Source organism: Cyprinodon variegatus, unplaced genomic scaffold, assembly GCF_000732505.1.
Source record: "Cyprinodon variegatus isolate N-32 unplaced genomic scaffold, C_variegatus-1.0 Scaffold23, whole genome shotgun sequence".
Taxonomy (NCBI): domain Eukaryota; kingdom Metazoa; phylum Chordata; class Actinopteri; order Cyprinodontiformes; family Cyprinodontidae; genus Cyprinodon; species Cyprinodon variegatus.
The window spans coordinates 2,194,134-2,195,625 of record NW_015150476.1 but is presented as its reverse complement, the minus strand read 5'-3'; the positions used below and the strand labels follow the sequence as shown (position 1 = coordinate 2,195,625).

At 39.4% G+C, this 1,492-nt stretch overlaps 1 protein-coding gene across 1 annotated transcript in view; it reads left to right on the top strand.

The window, feature by feature from the left end:
* The first annotated feature begins 522 nt into the window (after positions 1–522).
* znf596 (zinc finger protein 596) overlaps positions 523–1,492 on the top strand; it is a 6,703-nt gene continuing 5,733 nt past the window's right edge. The window contains exon 1 of the mRNA XM_015391951.1: positions 523–794. Coding sequence (XP_015247437.1) covers positions 584–794 — 211 coding nt within the window. The 5' untranslated portion in view covers positions 523–583. The remainder of the gene's footprint in view (positions 795–1,492) is intronic.

The following is a 1,492-nucleotide window of genomic DNA, read 5'->3' as shown; positions in this document are numbered from 1 at the left end:
GCATAGTATCGAAAACCTATGTGCTTATTAAGGTCTGAGATAGGGGGAGGAATGCAGATATTGAATAGAAGGGGCCCTATGATGGACCCTTGGGGAACACCTGATTTTTGTGGTCTCTATCTATTTCTGTTCTTCAACCAGTCTATTGCTATACCAGAAAGCCCTTTTACAAATAGTCACATCAACTTTGTTGAACGCTAGCAAATTAGTCAGAGAAAGATGAGAATTAAAGCTATATCAACCTTTTGTTTGACGATCCCCAAAATACGATCAGCTTGTTCTATCAGCATATTTCTATATATTTTTATATGATTAATCATCTATACTTTTTTTTTATTACCAATACCTTGCTGCTAATTTCGCATGCAGGTTTTCTTGATACCATAAGCAACATGTTGATAAATAAATCTACTGCTGGATTATGTTTTAGTTACTCCGCAACACTAGGTGGCAGCAAACTGATCAGTGAGCTCTAAGTAAGGCAACGAACAACCGTCTCCTTTAAGATGAATACTTTGCAGGTTTTTAGACACACCCACTCAGCAGACACGCAACTCTGTGGTGCTTCTGCAGCTTAATAACAATGCAGAAAACAAGTGAGCTAAAAATGCATTTAGAGTCTTCGCTGAACAGGATATTTCAGGCCACCGTGAATGACATCCTGGACTCGGTGGAGCGGACCCTCTTTGAGTACCAGGGGGCGATCCAGACGATCCAGACGGAGAATGAAGGTCTGAGGCTGCTGCTGCTGCAGAGGAGCCCAGAGTCCGACCACAGATGTCTGCGGTCTCCAGGTTGGGACAGTTTGTTTAATACCTGTGTAATAGCTGGTGCCCTGCTCTCTGTTCATTCTGCACACCATCTAATGGGCCCCTGCAGGCTGGCCAACAGGAGGAGGGTATGTCGGTATCATGCCCAGGTAGTTTTCCCTAACAGACCGCGGCGAAGCTCTTCCTCGCTCCGGGAAAACTTCTTCTTTGCTCCGGGCACACTGCGGTCGGAGAAAGCCTCTCCAACATTTCAACTGCACTCGTACTATAGACTTTACAGTAAAAACACGGAGAGAGAAAACGGCCACAGCTTACGATTTCCTGTTTCCAAAATAAAAGAATTGGATTTTGAAGTCGATGAGCTATAAAGCTAGAATATTGATATTTATCCTATATACAAAATGATAAATATTGAGAAATTTCATGTGCAACACTAAAAGGCATATCTGATTAAACTAGTGCAATATCATCATCCCTTATAGATAAATAAAGAAGTCTTTTATGTTAATCCATTACAAAACCTGGAACAATTAAGCAAAACTGCTAATATTTACGCATAAATATTATTTAAAAACTATTAAGAGACTTAAAATGCAGAAATAAAAAAGGCTTTAAGAGTTACGACTTTTATTTTTATATCTTTAATATCTGTTTTTATAATTATTTATATGAAAATCTTAGCAATTTGCTCAGTAATTACCAGGTCATGCGATGAATTTACT